This window comes from Perognathus longimembris, chromosome 13 (assembly GCF_023159225.1).
Source record: "Perognathus longimembris pacificus isolate PPM17 chromosome 13, ASM2315922v1, whole genome shotgun sequence".
Classification (NCBI taxonomy): Eukaryota; Metazoa; Chordata; class Mammalia; order Rodentia; family Heteromyidae; genus Perognathus; species Perognathus longimembris.
The window spans coordinates 47,102,276-47,121,892 of NC_063173.1; the positions used below are offsets into that span (position 1 = coordinate 47,102,276).

The 19,617-nt window shown below is 49.4% G+C and overlaps 1 protein-coding gene across 1 annotated transcript in view; it reads right to left on the reverse strand.

Annotated features, from left to right (window-relative positions):
• The window catches only part of Syt13 (synaptotagmin 13), a 31,732-nt gene extending 20,335 nt beyond the window's left edge, over positions 1-11,397 (reverse strand). The window contains exon 1 of the mRNA XM_048360921.1: positions 11,211-11,397. Coding sequence (XP_048216878.1) covers positions 11,211-11,393 — 183 coding nt within the window. The 5' untranslated portion in view covers positions 11,394-11,397. The remainder of the gene's footprint in view (positions 1-11,210) is intronic.
• Between the last annotated feature and the right edge of the window lie 8,220 nt (positions 11,398-19,617).

Below are 19,617 nucleotides of genomic sequence, written 5' to 3' on the forward strand. Positions count from 1 at the left end.
ACTTGATGTGTGCTCTTGAGTCTGACTACTTACCCCCTCTTAGTGCCGTTTCTTCGTCTGCAAAAGGGGCGGCTTATGATCGCATCTCTCTCCTAAGCTGGGTTGAGAGTTAGATAAGGTGACCCATGTCGAGCTCTTGGCACAGAGGCTGGCTGGCCAAACTCCACAAGTGTTGACAAGAGTTGTTTGATACTGATCCGAGAGTGGTGGCCCATGCCTGCAATCATAGCTATTTAGGAGGCTGAGATCTGATGATCATGATTCAAAGCCAGCCTGGGCACAAAACTCTGTGAGACTCTTACCCAGCAAAAGGCCAGAAGAGGAACTGTGGTGTAAGTCATAGACCACTAGCTTTGAGCAAACCCAAAGCCAAATGAAACAAGTGAGAGCATAAAGACCTGAGTTCAAGCCCCAGTACCAACACACACACACACACACACACACACACACTCACACTCAAAAAGAAAAACAGTGCAAAAATGGGCTGGAGGAGTGGCTTAAAGCATTGAGTACCTGCCTAGCAAGCACGAGGCCCTGAGTTCAATCCCTAATATTGCCAATAAATAAATAAATAAAAGCCTGAAGGAGTCATGGGAGGGGCTGGTCCATTGGGATGCAGTCTTTCTGCTCACTGTGGCATAATCACTGTCCTCATCAGTACACAGATCACCTAAGGGGCAGGACCCTCTCCACCGGTTCCCCAGACTGTGCCTCACTCATATCCCCCAGCTGAGCCCAAGGGCCTGGCACGTCTAGGGAGCTCCCAGGTCATCCTTGTGCCCCCCTTGAGCCCATTCTGGATTAGGAGAGTCTGGTATAGTAGGATAGAGGCAGAAATGTATGCATATGGGGGGGAGCCACTTCCAGGCACTCTTCTCTCCGTCCCCTCCAGTTGGGGTCCCCTTGTCTCCCCCATATTTATTGGTGTGACAGAGCTCCACCCGTACCCTCAGCTGCCTGAGGCTGGGTAAATCCACTTTGGAGCAGCAGTTGGTCTTCTGGTCCAGCAGCTCCATCTTCCTGGCAGTGTTTCCATGGAGACCCCATCACTTCCTCTTCTTTGAATTCCAAGACTGTGTCCTCAATCCCTTCCCCAAGGACTCTCCACTTCCTCTTTTTTCCCTCCGTGGTTAGGTTGAAATCTTAAAGGGCTCATTTTTGGTAGTCCCAGGACCCCATTTACCGCTGGTTTCCCCCTCCCTACCCTATCAGTACAGCAGACAAGGAGACACAGTGGCGGGTCAGTGGCTGTTGGCCCAGTGCAGGAGCCTGTCACCCGAGTAAGACTGGACAACTCTAGAGTGACAGCCAGCTCCAGGGTGAACGCTTCTCTGCTGTCAGTCATCCAGCTGTTCACTCATCATGTATTACATCTCCAGGCACCAGTCAGCCATAGGAATGTCCCTGTTCAATTGTTGTCCTTTTGGGTGGACATTTCCAGTGCACAAAGCAAAAAAAAAAAAAAAATCAGCAGATTTCCAAAAAGGCTGCTTTTGGTAGGAATTAAAATAAGTACTATTATAACCAGGGCAGGTGATCTGGGATGGGAGGGAGGGAAGTTAGGTCCATGAAACTAAAAAGCTAAAAACCAACCAAACTGATCATGTTCAATATTCACCAAGTGTCGCATGCAGTAGGGCAGCACCATGGTTATCCTTGCTTTACAGAAGAGGAAACCGAGGCACAGAGGGCTTTAGCATGAAATCACACGGTTAACAAGAAACCGAGCTGGGATTTGGAACCCCTGTAGGTGGGTATCCTAGACAAGACCAAAGATTTGGTAGCCTGGCATCTGCCTAAAGTCAGAGAAGATGTACAGTGAAGCCAGCCTGGGGGAGGGGGTCTCTTGGCCCCACCTCCATCCTTCCAGCTCAATCATTCGCCCATGTCAAGGACATTCTCCATGACAGAAACCACTGTGGACACGGGTTTCTGTCCACACACACAGTATGTCTGTGCATAGGGAAGGGGAGGGGCATGGTGGGAGAATACGATAGTAGGATGACCAATAAAAAGCCAGCAATCAAGAAGATGCAGTTGGTTTACACCACACACATTGCTCAGGGGAGAGAGGAGAGTGGCAGGTGTTGGAGACAGAGACAAGCGGGGAGATGCCTGGGGGGGGGGGCCCACTTTGGGTGGCTGGACCAGCAGTGTTCACTTGAATCCTTCAGACATTCCTGCCTCTGTTTCTTATTTCTGGTGGTCATGTATTTAATGCTGGATTTCCTAAGAAAATTATGTTGACATTGAAGGCTGAACATGTTGATGATATGTCCATTTTCTTTGACATTGAATTTAGAATCTTAGCAGCTGTGGGATGTTCTGATTCCCTCATCCTTGCATAATTGATGATTGTCTTATGATAATAATTTTCAGCCCCTGTCATTGTGCCAATTTCTTTAAAATGTTGGGGGAGACACTGAAACCACTTCACTGCTTTTTACCCATGGATAGATTGATTGGAAATGTTCAAGGTTATCCATTTAACAATAGCTCCTTTCACACATTTGCACAGCTTTTGTCAGTGTGTTCTGCAGCTGAAAGCTGGAGATGGCTGGTCAGAGACCACGTGGGGTAGGAGAAGTCCAGAGAGCCACAGAAACAGCACACACTGTCCACCCTGTCTGGGCTCTGACAAAGGTCCCTGTGACCGAAGCCATCACAGTGGAACCGTGCAGGAGAGGGACAGGCTACAGAGTGAGACACAAATCCAGAGAGTGACTTAGAGTCAAACTCTTCTCTAAAGACCCTCTCATGAAGACTTCCCTGGGGTCCCATAAGAAAGAGCTTAATCCCTCCAGAGTAAAGTTCCCAGTGACCTAAAGAACTCCTACTGGGTGCTATCCCTTAAAGGACCACCACCTCTTACCACTGCTACATGGAAGAGCAAGCTCCCAACACCTGCCTCCTTGGGGCACACCCACACTGTAGCAAGTCCTTTCTTCAGGGTTGTAAGCTAATGCTAATACTAGTGAATACCGGAACTTGAATGCAAGACAAGGTGGTAGATGGTGTTAGATCAGGATCCTTGCTCTTCCTACTCCAACACTCCTGTTGTGTATGTGTGTGTGTGTGTGTGTGTGTGTATGTGTGTGTGTGTGTGTGTGTGTGCTGGGGTGCCACACAAAAGGTAGCAGTCATGTGGCTGCTTCAAGCATCTGCTCCATACGCTCATTAGATGATGTATTTGCAGACTGCAAAAAAAAAAAGTCCTGCAATTCAGGCTGATGTTTCCTTTTAAAGTAACATCACCAGTCAGGTGCTGATGGCTCATGTCTGTAATCCTACCTACTTAGGATGCTGAGATCTGAGGATTGTAGTTCAAAGCCAGCCTGGGAAGGAAAGTCTATGAGACTCCTATCCCCAGTAAGCCACCAAAAAGCTGGAAGTCGAGTTGTGGCTCTGGTGGTAGAGCACCAGCCTTGAGTGAGAAAGCTAAGGGAAAGTGCCCATGGTTTGCGTGCAAGCCCCAGCACACACACACACACATACACACACACACGCACGCACACACACACACACACACACACACACACACACACAGAATAATGTCTTTATCAGAGTACTTCCTCCATGCCTCCCTCCTCTACACCCCTACTTCCAGGAGTAGAGATTGAGCTGGAGATGGAAGTGAATTTGAAGACCTTGATGATGCTCCATGAGAAAGTTAAGCTGTGTGAAATGCAGAAGGCCAGAGAGCTAACAACCAGAGGCCTTGAAGCTGCCTCTGCCAGCACCTCTCCCAGGCTCACCAAACTTCCTCCACTAACCTTCTCTTCCTCCTCCAACATTCTCTCTTCCAGGACATTCTTCTTTATCCTACAGGAAGAGTCAAAAGTCTGCTCTCCTGCCTCAACAAATGGACACCTCTCCCGCCATGCTGCTGTCAGCAGCCAGGTCAGATTTTGTGGCTGAGGATGTTTGTCCATAGTTTGCTGGTTCTACTACACCTGCTGAGTGTTGACAGAATGGGCTGAGAATGGAAGGAGGAAGGGAGGACGGGCAGGGTGAGGCGCCCACACTCCAAGTGAGTTTGATTCCTTGATGCTGTTGAAGACAGAAGCAGAGGTCACCCAGCTAACTCAGTGCCCTCCTCTTTTCCAGGCTGATTGTTCACTGTGGCTGCAAGCAAAGATGGCTGACCGGGGTCCTTTCTCCCCATGCAGATTCCAGGCGATTGCTCAGCCACTCTGGCCTCCTCGATTCCTGCTATATGCTTGGCCTGCACTATTTCCAAGAAGCAAAAGGATGCCTTGAAGGTAATGAATGGAAGCAAGCAGGGAAGTCAATGAGCAACAGCAAAATGCCCTGGGGTCTGTGCCAGGCGGATCTGTCTGGATGCAGACCCAGTTCACAGAATTCTCCCCAGGTCCTGGGCCTTTTTCTCTTATTCATAGCCTCAAACACCCTGGCTACCTGACTCTAATGGGTTCCTGGAAATGTAATGGCTGGTAAGTCTCAGAAGGCAGATGGTGGTGCTCTATTAATATTCATGGAAAATTAGAATACCCAAATCCCCAGTCGACTTCCTAGAGTATCGCCCTAATACTCTTTGCATTGTCCAAGCAATGGAAACCCTTTTCTTAATGAATTAGCACTCAGCCAAAGTCCTGTGTGAAGAGACTGCATGTGCATCAATATAGAGATACTAAATACCACCCCAGGGGGTTCTGGGAGTGTGGGGGCCCAGATGGGACCAACTCCATTGATGGAAAAACACAAGTCAGCACCCTTACCGCAGATGTGTTGGGACCAGCCCCTAGGTGCCCCATCAGCAATGCTGGAGGCTCACTGGTCCCTATCTGGTCTTCCCAGATGTCCAGGGCAAGGCTCCTATCTGCCCATGGGAATTCCTGGAAATGGCTCCAGTTTCTGGAAAACTACCCAATGCTACCCACTGCCCCAGTTGAGTCCCTGTCTGTATTTCAAATAAACCAATAAAGCTGTTCCCCATGGGTGTGCCTAAACGAGTCCCTGGCTCTAATTCAAACTGAGTAGTAGGTCTTGGGGGTGGACTCGAACTCAGAGGAGGGAATAAAAGGAGGTATCCCCACCCACAGAAGCCTAAAGGGACAACAGTGGTGTTTCTGGCCTGCTACTTGCTCTTCTGAGTTTGACTTTTGCTTTGCAATAAACTTTCTCTTGTTCGAGTTTCTGTGGTTCCTGGCTTTACTTCTAGACTGTTGCAGAAAACAAGAGTGACACTGAAGTGAAGTGTGGGGGGTGGGGGGTGGGTGGGAACAGGTGGCTATCTGCAGAATATTTGGAGAGGGGAGCAGCAGATGGTGACTTAGTTAACTTTCCAATACATATTTCTTAGGTACTTGGAGGAAGGGAAGGAACATCAGAATACATGCATAAGAATAATTGTAAAGTGAGTTAGAAGGTCTGAGTATAGAAAGCGTAAGAGACACCCCAAGGGAATCTATTTCATGCCCACGAAGGAGGTTATAAGGAAAAGAATGACTAGGTGTCTGGGCACTGGTGGCTCACGCCTATAATCCTAGCTACTCAGGAGGCTGAGATCTGAGGATGAGGGTTCAAAGCCAGCCTGGGCAAGACAGTCTGTGAAACTCTGATCTCCAATGAACCACCAGAAAACTGGAAGTGGTGCTGTGGTTTTCCAGGCTAGATTTACCTCCCCTGGGTCCGGGGATGCCAATATTACTCTCTCTCTCTCTTAAGTGTGTTCCCCTTTTCACCCTCTCCCCTGGTCGCCTGACCTACGGGCGCCCAGGGTGGAGTGACGGAGACACAGGTAAGCCTCAGTGCACGTGGCTGAACGAGATTCCTCAGGCCCTTCAAGAAAGACACTCAGAAGCATGGGAGTCTCGGAGAAGACCTCATGGGCGTTCTGATTTATTCAAATGAAGGGGCCAAGAGATACACCCCAAAGGCGGGCACAGGAGAGGGGCCCCTGATTGTTCCCAAGGGGCCCCTGATTGTTCCCAAGGGCTGTCCCTCAAGTGATGTCAGGGGACTTTCTTTGTGGGCAGAGACCCAGCCCCCCAAGGGTTGGGTTCTGGGGTCCCTGGCCATCCGACACGTGCTCGACCCCAGGGGCAGGGGCTGCCTGGCTTCTCTTCTGGTTGAAGTCACAAGGTGGGAGGGACTACCTTCCGCAGCCCCAGGGCTGCGGGGAAGGGCAGCGTCTCTAAGGGAGCCCTAGTTGCCCTTCTGCCCTTAGGGCCAAGCTAAATCCCCAACAGTGGTTCAAAGTGGTAGAGCGCTAGCCTTGAGCAAAAGGGCTCAGGAACAGCACCCAGGCCCTGAGTTCAAGCCCCACAATCACCACCACCACTACCACCACCAAAAAGACTGAGGTACTGAGTTCAAAAACAAACAAACCTCCATAATGAGAAAAAAAAGAAAAGCAGAAACTCCGTAGAGGTGAGACTTTACAGCAGCCCAAAGTTGAATCCCGGAGTATGGTTGTTATTTCTTGCAGCAGCAAGAAATGGCCAGTGATGGGCAGGAGGCTTCAGGAAAGCAAGACTCAAGAGGAGGAACTGTGTCTCGGGGTGTAGTGGGAAGGCCCTGGGGCACGCTTCATGGCAATTGCTTGCTTTGTTGTCTGTCTTCCCATTTCCCAGGAAGAGCAGATGTCTGCTCCTCACAGCGCTGTGCACAGAACCTTTAATGAGCAAACACATTAATCTGAGATGCAGTACCTGTGTTCCGCACACCTGTGCTCTGCCCAGCCAGCCTGTCTTACAGGCAAAATAAAGACCAGTGATCCCCAGTGCTGCTCTGGAGAGCAGGAAGAGGACAGGTGCAGTGTTCGCAGGGTCCCAAGGATGGTGCCGGGTCCCTGAGCCCAGGGGAAGTCTGTTATGGCACAGCAGGTGGCTGCAGGAGAAACAGTGCAAAACAGACAGCACCAAAGGCAGTTCACAATAGAGCAAGAGAAGGAGGGTCCCTACGCCTCTGGAATTATCTAAAAGTCATAATAAAAAGGGGGGAGAGGAAAAGGGGGAGGAAAGAGGGGGGAATGAGGGAGGAGGTAACAATACAAGAAATGTATCCAATGCCTAACGTACGAAACTGTAACCTCTCTGTACATCACTTTGACAATAAATAAAAAATAAATAAATCCTCAAAACAAAATGCCGGCCTAATGCTCAATTTATATTCACAAACATGAAGTCACAATAGATTTGTTTCTTAATAAGAACCCCCCTGCTTATAACCCCATTTGAGAAAAGTACACAAATCATAAGGAGCTGGATAAATCTTCACAAAGGAAACGCACAAGTATGACCAGCATCCGCATTAAAAGACAGAACAGGAACCAAAGCCCAGGCAGACTCCCCACGGAGCCCCTCACACCACACACACCACCATTCAGCCTGGTAATTACCTTCTGCCCAGGCTGTCCTTGACTGCAGGTCCTCCTAGGTCTCCTGCCTGCTCTTCCACGTCCCACCCCATGTGTGGGTCTACTCAGAACACACTGAAGGGCTATTGCTCACCCAGCCTCAATGCACGTTATCAGGGATACAGACATGTGAAGGACATACTCCTGACCTTGGGGAGAAAGACTCTACTCCATGTGTATTGTTGGAAACAGATTTAACAGTGACAGGATCTCACTGAGACTTGGAATAGGTCCTGGGCACAGCAATGACCCAGGTAAATGCCATGTGAGGAAATAAAATCAGGATCCCCAAAGCAAAAGCATTTTGAGAACCTGTCTAAACTCCTGCTAGGCGATGGGCTTCAGGGTCCTGCACTGTGGGCAGGGAAGGTCTCTGATCTCTGATGGCCTTTCAAGGGGGGAGAGAGGCTCGCTCTGAAGGGAACAGGGGCACCCACAGCCAGGCGCTCCTGAATGCTCCATTTCATCAGAAAGGCCCAGGAATGGCTGGGAAGCCTGTTCATACAAGGGCAGCAGAATAAGAAATTCCAAGAAAGGAAGCCCAGGGTCCAATAACCCCTTGCAAATCACCGGAGCTGCCTCCATTCCTTGCTCAAGCCATCGGCTCACTGGCCAGTAATGATAGCTAAGCTTCCTGAACTGGGCTGATGGCAGGGGTATCTCCCGCAATCCAAAATCTGGCCAGAGCAGAAGAAGATTCAGGTGCAGAGTGAATTCTTTGCCTCCCTCAAAGGCTGCATATGAGTGGGGAAGGCATTGTCCAAGCAGACAGGGTAAAGGTGCAGGAGCTGGTACTTAAGACAAGCAGAGATCTGGGAATGGCAGCCTGCTGGAGGTATGATGGGGGATGGAGGATGGAGGGCCCCACTCTCTACCACTTTGCCAGGACCAGGGCTCCTAACCTTTTGTTATATCCTTAGGATGCTTGAAAAGGTCTCTCTCTCTCTCTCTCTCTCTCTCTCTCTCTCTCTCTCTCTCTCTCTCTCTCTCTCTCTCTTTCTCTCTCTCTTCTGTTCCAGTCCAGTGCACTACCACTTTGAGCCACAGCTCCACTTCTGGTTTTTTGGTGGTCTGTAAGAAATAAGAGTCACACAAACTTTTCTGCCTCAGCCTCCTGAGTAGTTAGGACTATAGGCGTGAGCCACTGGAAAGAGACTACTACCATAGCCTCTTGTTTAAATGTCTACTTACAGCAAATGCTAAGTTTCAGTGTGAGGTAAGTGAAAATAACGATAATATTTCTTTTTCCTACTCCAAACCATGACCCTCTTAAACTCTGAATCCTGGGAAAACAGACAAGTTCCTTCCAGAGCCTCTGTAAACATGAGTGTCATCTGCATTCAGGGGCAGTGATCAGATTTCCAGACCCAGGTCTCTAAAAATCCACAGAACTTTCCCAGCAACAGAGCCAATGAGATGTGGGGACACAGGCAGTGGCTCTGTACCCCATGAACACCAGATTCTCAATGAAACTTCTGAGGCACCACCAGAACCATCCAGAACTCCATTCCCTAGCTTGCTGCCCTCTCTCCCTAGGGCACATCTTCAGAGAGCCTTTCCCTAGTCCTCTTGTCCCCATATGCCACCTACACCACTCTGCTGCCACCCTGCCCACCACCGCCTTCGCCTCTGAGATCAGCATGGTGACGTTTCCCTATTTACTTTATCTGGGTCAGGGGCTGAGCACAGTGGCCACCAAGCCATTGTGAGAGCTCCCGTCACCACATGTGCACCTATACATCTAGCCTAGGTGGCCTGATTCTTTGTCCCCAAGGGACCAGGGGAGGAGCTATGGACAGGCAGGTTTTCTTTATCAAGGCATCTTCATGGTGCTCTAACTTAGTCAGCACTGGGTTGTGAAGAGCTAACTCACAACTCGTCTCATCCTGGCCAGTTGGGTGGTGGCACACCTCTTTATTTGTCAATCAATTCTTGGGACTCCGTCTAGCTCACAGATGCTAACCAGGTACTGGGAGTAACTGTGTAAGAAAGCCGACAGAAAAGGTCAGGCCTAGTTGTAACAAGTAGTATTAGAGTTTGGAAGGAATGATGAGGGAGAGTGTATTGGAGGAGGGAGGAGATGTTTGTTTTTAATATGTGGACAGGTAAAATCCCTCTCCCGAGAAATTGCCATATACAAGGGACCTGAAGGGACTGAAGAAGCCATCTGTGGGAATATCCAGGAGGAGAGGAGAGAGGGACAGAAACAGCTTGGTGTCTTGGAAGAATGGTCATAAATCCAGGAGACCGAGGCTGCATAGGAGACACTGGCACCCAGCAGGATGCATTAGGTGAGGGAATGGAGTGGAATACTTGCTAGCAAGGATTCAAAAACTTCACTCCAGATCTGTGTGGCCTTGGCAAGTCGCTGGCCTTGGCAAGTCGCTGGCCATCTCTGAACTTCTCTCTCCTGAGCTTTGAGTTGTGTCATGCTGTAGTTCGTCTGTGGGTTGTTGGAACAGAGCCTGGCACGGTGGTGGGGAAGAACTGGTGTGTCTTTAACAGATGACCACTGTTGGGTTGGAGGTGCTGGCTGTCAGTAGCGGGATTCGGGAGGCCGTGAATACCAACTGCTTCCCCGTGGCTCTCTGGGAAGTGGGTGGAAACTGTGCCTGAAGAGCCACCACTGAACAGAAGCAGGGCCATCTGTCCCTCGGGTGCCCTGGGCAGGAGAGAGGGCCAGGAGGCAAAGGAGGCAGCAGCCAGCCATCATTTCTAGCTAGGAGCACATCACCTCTGATGGAGGGCCCCATCATTCTGAGCGAACCCTCCCAGGTGGGACCCTCCCCCAGGCGGGCCCCCAATGTCCATTGGCTTTCTACCAGGGTCCATATCACTTCCCTTGATCCTAAGTGTCATTTCCTTCCTGCTGCCCCTGCACGGTGAGGGACACAGGTTCACACACTGGAAGCTACTGAGCCATCAGCAGGGAACATCTCTCAGGACGCTAAGATCTTCCTGGGCTGGTGTGTGTGTGTGTGTGTGTGTGTGTGTGTGTGTGTGTGTGTGTGTGTAATTGGGGGGGGGGTCACATATCTTTCTCAAAGCATTCCATCAAGACACTTTCGTTTCTCCAGGCTTGGTGCTGCACTCCACTGAGAAGCATCCCAGAGGTCACAGCCTGGGGAAGGGGAGGGGGGGCAGAGGCTTAGTAACCTCCCTCCCCCCCCCACATCCAAGCCCATGCCCTGCCCCCAAGGGGCTCTGGGAGGCGCAGCTGGAAGGGATAAAAGCCTCTGGGTCCCCGCGGATGTGCTCGGATCCTCAGACATGGAGGTGGGGAGCTGTGGCAGCCCCCCTGACTAACTGGAGGTGCCTCTCCGGACCCTACCCCACCTCTCCATGGCTGGGTGGGGTGTCAGCTACGCCCCCCATTTTTCTCAGCTCTGAGTGTTTACCTACACCGGCTCCAGAAACCCCCTGGTCTGTCCACCGCCCTGTTTCCTGATTGGAATCAGGGAACAAGCTTCTCCCCTGCACTCACCCTGCGTTCCTCACAGTCGCCCCAACCACAGTCCCCTCCTGGCCCCCTCCCACATCCCTTTCCATGCCCTTTAGGATTACAGCCTTCCTTCCTCCATCCCCGTCCTCTGCCTACTCCCCCTTCCTTCCCCGTTCCTCCTTCCCCGGCCCCGCGCGCATCCCCATCAGGCCCATTCCGACCCAAGCCCCCCCCCCCCTTCCCCAGCCCATCACCCCTAATTCTCCACTCCTCCAGGCCTTCCGACCCTGGGGTCGAGTCTGCCGTGCCCCGTGGCCCCCGCGTCCCCGGCCTGGCCGGGGCGACCCCACCTGGCGGGCACGGGCGGCTCCGCCGGCGCTCGCTCACCTGTTGGGCGGCCCCGAGCACGCCGGGCCTGGGCTTCTCCGGGTCGGGCTCCCGTTCCCGCGGCTGCAGCCCCTTCTTGGGGTGCATGTGCCGGCACAGGCAGGTGACCCCGCACAGCGCGAGGATGCTGGTGGCGGTGCCCAGCGTGGCGCCCAGCGCGATCACGGGCACCGACAGCACCATGGTGCCCGCTCCCCGCGCCCGCGGTGCCCGCTCGCTCCCGGAGCCGCGCGGCCCCGGCCCGCCGCCCGCCGCCCGCCGCCCTCAGCTCTGGTCCCCGGGAGCCAGCGGCTTTCGCCCGGCGGAGGGGCAGGGAGGGGGAGGAGGAGGGAGGGGGAGGACGTCAGAGGAGTGGGAGGGAGGGGGGACGTCGGAGGAGGAGGCTGACCCCGGCCACGTCAGCCGGCCACCCCCCCTCCCCGCCAGCACGTGACCCGACCCCCGACCGCCCGCGGAGCCGGCCTGGCCTGGGAGGGGCCCGCCTGGGCATTCTTTTTTTTTTTTTTTTAATTTAATTTATTTATTAATTGAACACAATTTTTTTGGCAAGGTGTTGTGCCAAAAGGGTACAGTTACATAGTAGGGCAGTGTGTACATTTCTTGTGATATCTTACACCCTGTTTTTCTTTCCCTTCCCTAGGTCAGGTAGACATATATACAATACACAGTGTATCAAGAACATATACAGGGGCTGGGGATATGGCCTAGTGGCAAGAGTGCTTGCCTCCTATACATGAGGCCCTGGGTTCAAGTCCCCAGCACCACATATACAGAAAACGGCCAGAGGTGGCGCTGTGGCTCAAGTGGCAGAGTGTTAAGCGCCTTGAGCAAAAAGAAGCCAGGGACAGTGCTCAGGCCCTGAGTCCAAGCCCCAGGACTGGCCAAAAAAAAAAAAAAAAAAGAACATATACAGTATCCATGTGGCCAGGCCCAAGAAAATTCGCCTAGGGCTTTAAATGTAATGTTGATATTAGACAATATGTCGACAGTAGTCTTATATGAACATACATACATAACTTTTGGGCTATTGTATTCCACTGAGAGGTCAATTTTTGACCTTTATATGTTGAGTAGTTGTTTGATTTTAGTTACATACTGTTGGGTCGCTGCCCCAATCCTGTGGGAAATACCATTTGACAAGCAGTTTTTGGTTTCACAGACCTGGTCTCTACTGTCTCTCCGTCACCCTTTCTTAACAGTCATATATCAGGGAGATCATGCCCCTTTGTCTAAGCTTGTCTCGCTCAACATTATTTGTTCAAGTTCTGACCATTTCCCTGCGAATAACAATATTTCACCATTCCTAATGGCTATGTAGTATTCCATTGTGTATAGGTAACATATTTTTTGGATCCATTCATCTGTGGAGGGGCATCTGGGTTGTTTCCATATTTTGGCTATTGTGAATTGTGCAGCAATGAACATGGAAGTACAAATGTCTTTTTGATATCTTGGGGTTTGCTGTTTAGGATAGATGCCTAGGAGTGGTATGGCTGGGTCATAGGGTAGGTCTAGATTGAGCTTTTTGAGAAACCTCCATATTGTTTTCCAAAATGGTTGTACTAATTTGCACTCCCACCAACAATGGAGAAGGGTTTCTCTTTCCCCACACCCCCTCCAGCATTTGTTGTTGCCTGAGTTCAGAGTACAGGCCATTCTAACTGGAGTGAGGTGGTATCTCAGGGTTGTTTTTATTTGCATTTCCTTTACTACCAGGGATGTTGAACATTTCTTCATATGTTTCTTTGCCATTTTTATTTCTTCTCTTGTGAAGTCTCTCTTTAGCTCCTTTGCCTATTTCCTAATTGGTTTATTGGGCTTGGAGGGGCTTAGTTTTTTGAGTTCTCTGTAGATGACAGATATCAGGCCTTTGTCTGTTGCTGTGCTGGTAAAGATCCTTTCCCATATGGTTGGCTGTCTTTCTGTTGTGGCGGCTATGTCCTTAGTTCTGCAGAAACTTTTTAATTTGTAGTAGTCCCATTTGTCGAGTCTCTCCCCTATTTGTTGTGCCCCTGGGACTCTATTCAGGAAGTTCCTTCCTGTGCCTATAAGTTCTAGCATCTTTCCTACTCTGTCCTTCAGTAGTTTCAAGGATTCAGGTCTGATATTGAGGTCCTTGGTCCATTTTGAGTTGATCTTGGTGCATGGTGATAGGCTTGGGTCTACTTTGAGTTTTCTGCATATGGCTGCCCAGTTCTCCCAGCACCAGTAGTTGAAGAGGCTATGTTTATTCCATTGTATGTCTTTAGCTCCTTTGTCGAATATCAGCTGGCTGTAAGAGTGCGGTTTTATTTCTGGATCTTCAATTCTAATCCATTGGTCTTCCGATCTGTTTTTATACCAATACCATGCTGTTTTTGTTAGGGTGGCCTTGTAGTAGAGCTTGAAGTCTGGTATTGTGATACCTCCTGCACTGCTTTTTTTTGCCTAGAATTGCTTTGGCTATTCTAGGTCTTTTGCTGTTCCATATGAATTTATGGATTGTTTTCTCTATTTCAGTGAAGATTGTGACTGGGATTTTGATAGGGATTGCATTGAATTTGTATAACAATTTGGGCAATATGACCATTTTCACTATATTGATCCTGCCTACCCATGAGCATGGGAGGTCTTTCCATCTCCTTGTGTCATCTTTGATTTCCCTTATTAGATTTTTATAGTTCTCATTAAATAGGTCCGTCACGTCCTTGGTTACGTTGATCCCTAGGTACTTTATTCTTTTTTTGGCTACTGTAAATGGAATTGTTTCCATAATTTCCTTTTCTGTTTGTACGTTGCTGGTGTACAGAAAAGCTGCTGACTTTTGTGGATTGATTTTGTATCCTGCTACTTTACCAAATTGGTTTATTAGGTGTAGGAGTTTGGGGACTGAGTTTTTTGGGTCCTTCAGATATAAGATCATGTCGTCTGCGAATAGGGATAACTTGATTTCTTCCTTGCTGATGTGGATCACTTTGATGTCCTCCTCTTGCCTTATTGCTATGGCTAGGGATTCCAGCACTATGTTGAAAAGAAGTGGGGAGAGTGGGCATCCTTGTCTTGTTCCTGAGTTTAGGGGGAATGATTTAAGTTTCTCTCCATTTAATATGATGTTAGCAGTTGGTCTGTTGTATATGGCTTTTATTGTTTTGAGCAATGTTCCATCTATTCCTGTTCTCTCCAGAGCTTTTAATAAGTATGGATATTGTATTTTGGGCTTTTTGGGCATCGACAGATAACAATGTGATTCTTGATTTTAGTTCTGTTTATGTGGTGAATTAATATTGATTGATTTACAGATGTTGAACCATCCTTGTGACTGTGGGATGAAGCCTACTTGGTCATGATGTATAATTTTCTTGATCAGTTTCTGGATCCTGTTAGCTAATATTTTATTGAGGAACTTTGCTTCTGTGTTCATTAGTGATATTGGTCTGTAGTTTTTTTTTGTTGGGTCTTTGCCTGGTTTGGGAATGAGTATGATATTAGCTTCATAGAATGAGTTTGAGATTTCTCCCTCTGTTTCTATTTTGCGGAAGAGTTTGAGGAGTATTGGTATTAGCTCCTCACTAATGGTTTTATAGACTTCATTGGTGAATCCATCTGGGCCTGGGCTTTTCTTTGTTGGGAGGTTCTTGATTACCCCCGTATCTCGCTGTAAGTTATTGGTTTATTTAGTTGATTTATTTCTTCTTGGTTCAGTTTGGGCAGTTTATACTTCTCTAAGAATTGATCCATTTCTGTAAAATTATTGTTTTTTTTTACTGAGTAGAGGTTCTGGAAATAGCTCCTTATGATTGTTTGAATATCGTGTGTACTTGTAATTTTTCCGGTGGAGTCCCTGATTTTACGTATATGAGTCTCTTCTCTTCTTTTTTGTTGTTAGTCTTGCGAGAGGTCTGTCAATTTTATTTATTTTCTCAAAGAACCAGCTTTTAGTCTTATTTATTTGTTTAATGGTCTTTCTATTTTCAATCAGATTTATCTCTTCTTTAATCTTTGTGATCTCTCCCCTCCTAGTCGTTTTAGATTCTGTCATTTCTTGTTTCTCCAGTTGTTTTAGTTTCATCGTGAGGTTATTCACCTGCTCTGCTTCCATTCTTTTAATGTGAGTGCTGAGGGCAATGATCTTGCCCCTCAGTACTGCCTTAGCTGTGTCCCATAGGTTTCTTTGTGATGTATTTTCATTGTCATTGTGGCTTATGAATTCTTTGATTTCATCTTTAATTTTGTCTGTGGCCCAAGTGTTGGATAATAGTGTGGGGTTTAGCCTCCAAGAGTGTGTATAGCCTCTGAGGTAACCATTGTTATTGAGGGTTACCTTTAATCCACTGTGATCAGATATAATACATGGGATGACGTCAATACTTTTGTATTTGCTGAGGTTCTTTGTATGGGCTATGATATGGTCTATTTTGGAGTATGATCCATGGGGTGCTGAGAAGAAGGTGTATTGGGTCTCTGTAGGGTGGAAGATTCTGTATAGATCTGTCAGATCCATTTGGGATATGGTGTTACTTAGGTCCTCAGCTCCCTTGCTAATCCTCTGGGTGTTGGATCTGTCTCTTGGAGAGAGTGGGGTATTAAAGTCTCCCACTATGATTGTGTTTGGGTCTATCTTGTTCTGTAGTTCTATGAGTATTTGCTTGACATATGTAGGGCCTCTTTTGTTCGGTGAGTATACGTTTATCACCGTGATGTCTTGATTCTGGATTTTTTCCTTGTATTAAAATGTAGTGACCTTCTTTGTCTTTTTGAGTTGATTTTAATGAAAAGTCCAGCTTGTCTGAGATCAGCATGGCTACACCGGCCATTTTGGTAGGTGCATTTGCTTGGAAGATCTTGCTCCATCCTTTCATTCGGAACCTGTTTTTGTCCCTTGCTGTAAGGTGGGTCTCTTGTAGACAACAAATGGCAACTTTTTGTTTGCAGATCCATCCTGCCAGTCTGCTCCTCTTTATCAGAGAGTTTATACCATTTATATTCAAAGAGATCAAGGATAAGAGTGTTTTTTCTCCTTCCATTTTCTTGTTGGGCTGTTTTTCCTTTTTTTTTTTTCTTGTCTTTAGTGAGCTCCTCTTTCTTTTGGGCTCTGGCTATTGTAGTTTCTTTCTGTTTCTGTCTGTGTGTCCTGTACGATTTCTGTTGGGTGGGATTCCCCTCTTAGAATTCGCTGTAGGGCTGGTTTTTTATTTACATACTCATTTAGATCCTCTTTGCTATGGAAAGATCTGGTTTTACCCTTGAATGTGAACTCCAACTTCGCTGGGTATTTTATCCTAGGTTGCAAGTTGTTGGCCTGTAGAACTTGGATGGTGTTCCTCCACTCTCTTCGCGCATGGTAGGTTTGTGTGGAGAGGTCTGTTGTTATTCAGATCCTCTTCCCATTGTAGTAAATTTATTTCTTCGCTTTGGCTGCATTCAAAATTTGCTCTTTATTCTTGAGATCTGAAGTCTTGAATATTATGTTCCTTGGCGTGGCTTTTCTGGGGTCTGGCCTGCCAGGTGTCCTATAGGCTTCGGTTACCTGGATGGGGTCCCTTGTGAGATTGGGGAGGTTTTCTGCAATAACTTTATTGAAAATATGATGAAGCCCTCTGCTTCGGTATTCGGCTCCTTCTTCTATTCCAATTATGCGCAGATTATATCTCTTGTCTTTGTCCACTAGCTCCTGGATTAGTCTGCCCTGAAGCTTCACCTTTTTTGGAGTGTGGTAATTTTCTAGTTCTCATCGGCTGCATCATCATCCAAGAGAGAGATTCTGGATTCCATATGGTCAATTCTTTTTGCTGTGGATTCAATTGCAGAGTTTATGGATATCAGAGAGCTATTTATGGTTGCCAGATCAGCTCTGATCATGGAATTTTTTTCCTTTAAAGAGTTGCAATTTAAATCTACTTTTTCATGCTTTTCACTTCTCAGGATGTTAAGGTCTTCTTTAACGGAGGTTTGCATTGTATCCATTTTTGCTTCCATTTCTTTCTTGGCTTCATGGATGTCCTTCAAGACTTCCACTCTAAACTCCTAGAATTGTTTTCTGATTTTGTTTCTGAAGTTTTCCATCATTTCTGTTAACATGGCCTCAGTTGATTTTTTATTCTCCATCTCCTCTTCAGTCGTACTGCTTTTTGGAGCTGGTGAGTTGGCTTGCCCTTTGATGAACTGTGTTATATTTCTTTGTGATTTGCGCACCTAGAGATCTGTGGGTGACTTCCCTGGTTTGGCTTTGTGTTGGTTCCCGTTGGCCCATCAGTGGGAGCCTTGTGTCCTGGTGTCCTGGCTCTAGGTTTGGGTTTGGCTGTTGAACCTTGCTTCCCAATGGGTGAGTGTGACCTTCTCGGTTGTTGCTGAGGTGGTCACTCTCCCTGCACTTGGGGGCCGGTAGGTTCTGTGTCTTTCGCTGCGGGACAGTGTCCTGCCACTGTGTTGTGCTGACCCTAGCGTGCCCCTGGTGGGGGTTTGCTGGTCGCTGATTCAGCGTGGCGTGGAGGCTTATCTCTTCTTTGGTTCTTTTTTCCACTCTGTATCTTGGTCAGAGGAGCTCACCTCTCAGGCAGTTTGCCCTCCTGTGTGGACCACTCCGGGGCCGGTGTTGTTGAAGGGCGGCCCACCCACTTGTGCGAAATGCGCCAAACTGAGTGGCCATGGCCGACGGAGTGCTCTGCCCTCCTGTGCAGGTGCGCCTACCAGAGTGGGCGCTCTGTCGCCAGGGGCCCTGCCCACCTGTGCGCTGTGTGCCCACTACAATGGGTGCTACCGCTGTGGCCCTGCCCACCTGAGCGGGGTATGCCTACCAGAGTGAGCCCCGGGTTGTTGGGGTGTGCTTGCGCCCTCCCTCGAGTCCGCTGTGGGGGGTGGTATGTGTGAGGCCCAATGGGATCAAGTGTCCAGGTGTGGGTTGGCGCCCTCAGACTGCGCCTCCGCTGCGAGAGGGGCATGTGATCAGGCCCAGGTGTCCCTGCTGGGCTGGTATTGCCCACCAGCACCTGTGACTTTAGTTGAAAAAGTCTGCAAGGAGCAGGCGCCTCAGTCTTGCACTGCCTGCGGTCCCCCAGCCCCTGTTGGGAAGGGGGTGGGGCCAGTGCGGTCTATTCAGGCTCCTCTGCTGCCTTGGCGCTGCTCCACCCCTCCCCTGCTAGCTCCTGTGTCTTCCCAGAGCCTGATGGGACCTTCCCACCTGATTTGGGGGTTCTTTGTTCCCTTGGGGTGGGGAGGCAGAGGGAGGGAGTTCTAGCTTCTTTGTAGGGTTTGGGTCTCTGATAGCTGGTCTCCCATTGGGGGAGGGGGTAATGGGAAACTCACTGGTCCTGGATTGTGTGTGTGCCCCACACTGCTGTTGGTCCTTCAGGAGTGGAGTGCTGTGGTGTGGTGAAAGGTCGTGGTGGCGTCCCCAGCTCTCCCCTTCTGCACCGCTCGGTTCCCCCGCCGCTCATGTCCGTTCCCGGCCGTGTGGACCCCAACTTCCCGTCACCGCCATCGCCGTGTGTCTTGGTCCGCACTCTCCCTGCAGTCCGTGGAGTCCTGCTGTCTGGACTCTGCGCTCCCGGTGTGAGTTTTCGGCAGTCGGTCTGCCGTTCACTGGGTCCCCTTTCCCAGCCTGGCCCTGTTCTGGCCAGGGTCAGCTGGTGGGGGGAGGGTACCCCGGAGATCCTCCGGCTCCATACAGGTTATAGGCTCTTCTTTTTTGCTCCTTTTTGTTTCCTGCATTTCTCCATTGCTTCTGGCTGCTGGTTTTGCTGGGTTCTTGATGGGGTGTTGGGTGTTGGAGTTCCCAGCTCGCTATTCAGTTGGAGCGAGTCGGGGTGCCTCCCTACTGTGGCAGCGCCATCTTCCTCTCACCTGAGCATTCTTGATGCCATGCGCTACCTGCGTGCGGGGATGGAGCTCACCAAGGTCACGTGGTGGGATTGTCCAGGAGTCGGGGCTCAGACCTGGGTCTGGGGCTCCCTCTGAGTAGTTGGTATCTCTATCAGGTGACCCTTTGCTCACCCTCTTCCTTGGCCCAAGGTCTGGCTAGAAGGGCCCCAAATGGGGTGTGCTGGGAGCTTTGGGATCACAAAGCTAAATGATGCTTCCTGCAAGCTGAAGGCCCAGGAGAGGGCCAGTGGGTCCATCAGCAGGCCTGAGGGGTGTGTGTGTGTGTGTGTGTGTGTGTGTGTGTGTGTGTGTCCAGGGCAGTATTCCTGCACTCCCTAGCACTTGAGCTACACTCTGCTCTGGCTTTTGAGTGGTCAATTGGAGCTGAGAATCTCATTCAGCCAGGTGCCAGTGGCTCATGCCTGTAACCCTAGCTACTCAGGAGGCTGAGATCTGAAGATCACTGTTCAAAGCTGGGGCCTGGAAAGTCCTTGAGAAAACCACAAGTGGCATTGTGGCTCAAAGTGGTAGGGTGCTAGCCTTGAGCAAAAGAGCTCAGAGACAGCTTCTA